This window comes from Bison bison, unplaced genomic scaffold (genome assembly GCF_000754665.1).
Source record: "Bison bison bison isolate TAMUID 2011002044 unplaced genomic scaffold, Bison_UMD1.0 scf7180017863415, whole genome shotgun sequence".
NCBI lineage: Eukaryota > Metazoa > Chordata > Mammalia > Artiodactyla > Bovidae > Bison > Bison bison.
Genome location: NW_011493987.1, coordinates 481182 through 482145, shown reverse-complemented (window position 1 = coordinate 482145; position 964 = coordinate 481182). Strand labels below are relative to the sequence as shown.

At 65.4% G+C, this 964-nt stretch overlaps 1 protein-coding gene across 1 annotated transcript in view; it reads right to left on the bottom strand.

Annotated features, from left to right (window-relative positions):
- The window catches only part of LOC104983825, a gene marked incomplete at its 5' end in the record, with an annotated part of 15649 nt that overhangs the window by 9247 nt on the left and 5438 nt on the right, over nucleotides 1–964 (bottom strand). Inside the window, 3 exons of the mRNA XM_010833360.1 lie at nucleotides 20–295; nucleotides 407–546; nucleotides 816–951. Of these exons, the coding sequence (XP_010831662.1) occupies nucleotides 20–295; nucleotides 407–546; nucleotides 816–951 (552 nt within the window). The remainder of the gene's footprint in view (nucleotides 1–19; nucleotides 296–406; nucleotides 547–815; nucleotides 952–964) is intronic.

Genomic DNA, 964 nt, shown 5'->3' with positions numbered 1-964 from the left:
GGCCTCAGCCCTGTTGCAGGGAGAGGGCCAGAGCAGGGGATGAATCTGGGAGCTGGGGACCTAGATTCAGGGGTGTGCCATTCACCTCGACTTGTAGAATCTTAGATATTGCGTCCCCCACAGGGAAATCAAAGGATCCTCGAGCCACCACCTTCAGGGACACGGCAGCAGCTGCGATGGGCACCACAGAGAAGCCAACGGGCCGGGCAGAGCCCGCGGGCACCTGCACCTGCTGGGCGAGCCCTCCACCCCCGGCCAGGCACAGCCCCTCCACTGGGGACACGTGGACGCTCACCTGGGGGCAGGAAGACGGGGAGGGCCAGGGTCCCAGCCCAGTTAGGCTCCCCACCCTCACCTGCCCCAGTCCCCCGCCACCACCGTGCGCACAGCCGCCAAGGGGCCTCACGGTCAGATCGCTATCCAGGTAGTTGTAGAGGACAGGCCGCAGCTCGAGCTGCTCAAAGCGGCGGACAGAGACCGGCAGGCGGAGGTGCATGTGGAATTCACGGAACACTCGGAGTCGGGCCGGGGTGGCCACACACAAGCCTGATGGATCAAGGGCACATATGAGAAGCCTGGGGGGATCACACCCAGGGGACCCCAGCAGTGAGGGGCAACGCCCGCCCCTGGTCCCCCCACTTCCAACCCATCCCCTGCCTGCCGCTGCTCTCTGGCTTCAGGCCCCATGCTCGGCATGCAGACATCTCCAGGTCTCTGCCCCTCCTTCCTGTACCAAGAGCTAAGGACCAAGCAGGGAGCCTCAGACCAGGGAGCCTGGAAAAGGGAGGCCCAGGGCCCAGGCAGGGTGACGGCACCTGTGGTTTTGGACAGGCTCACGCCGTGGATCTCCCACGTGGTCAGAGAGTCCGGGAGCAGCAGTCGCAATCTGCAGTGGGAAAGGTGAGAAGCTGGGTCCCACGCTGGGCAGGACCCCGACACAGCCCAGAGACAAGGCCAGGCCCCA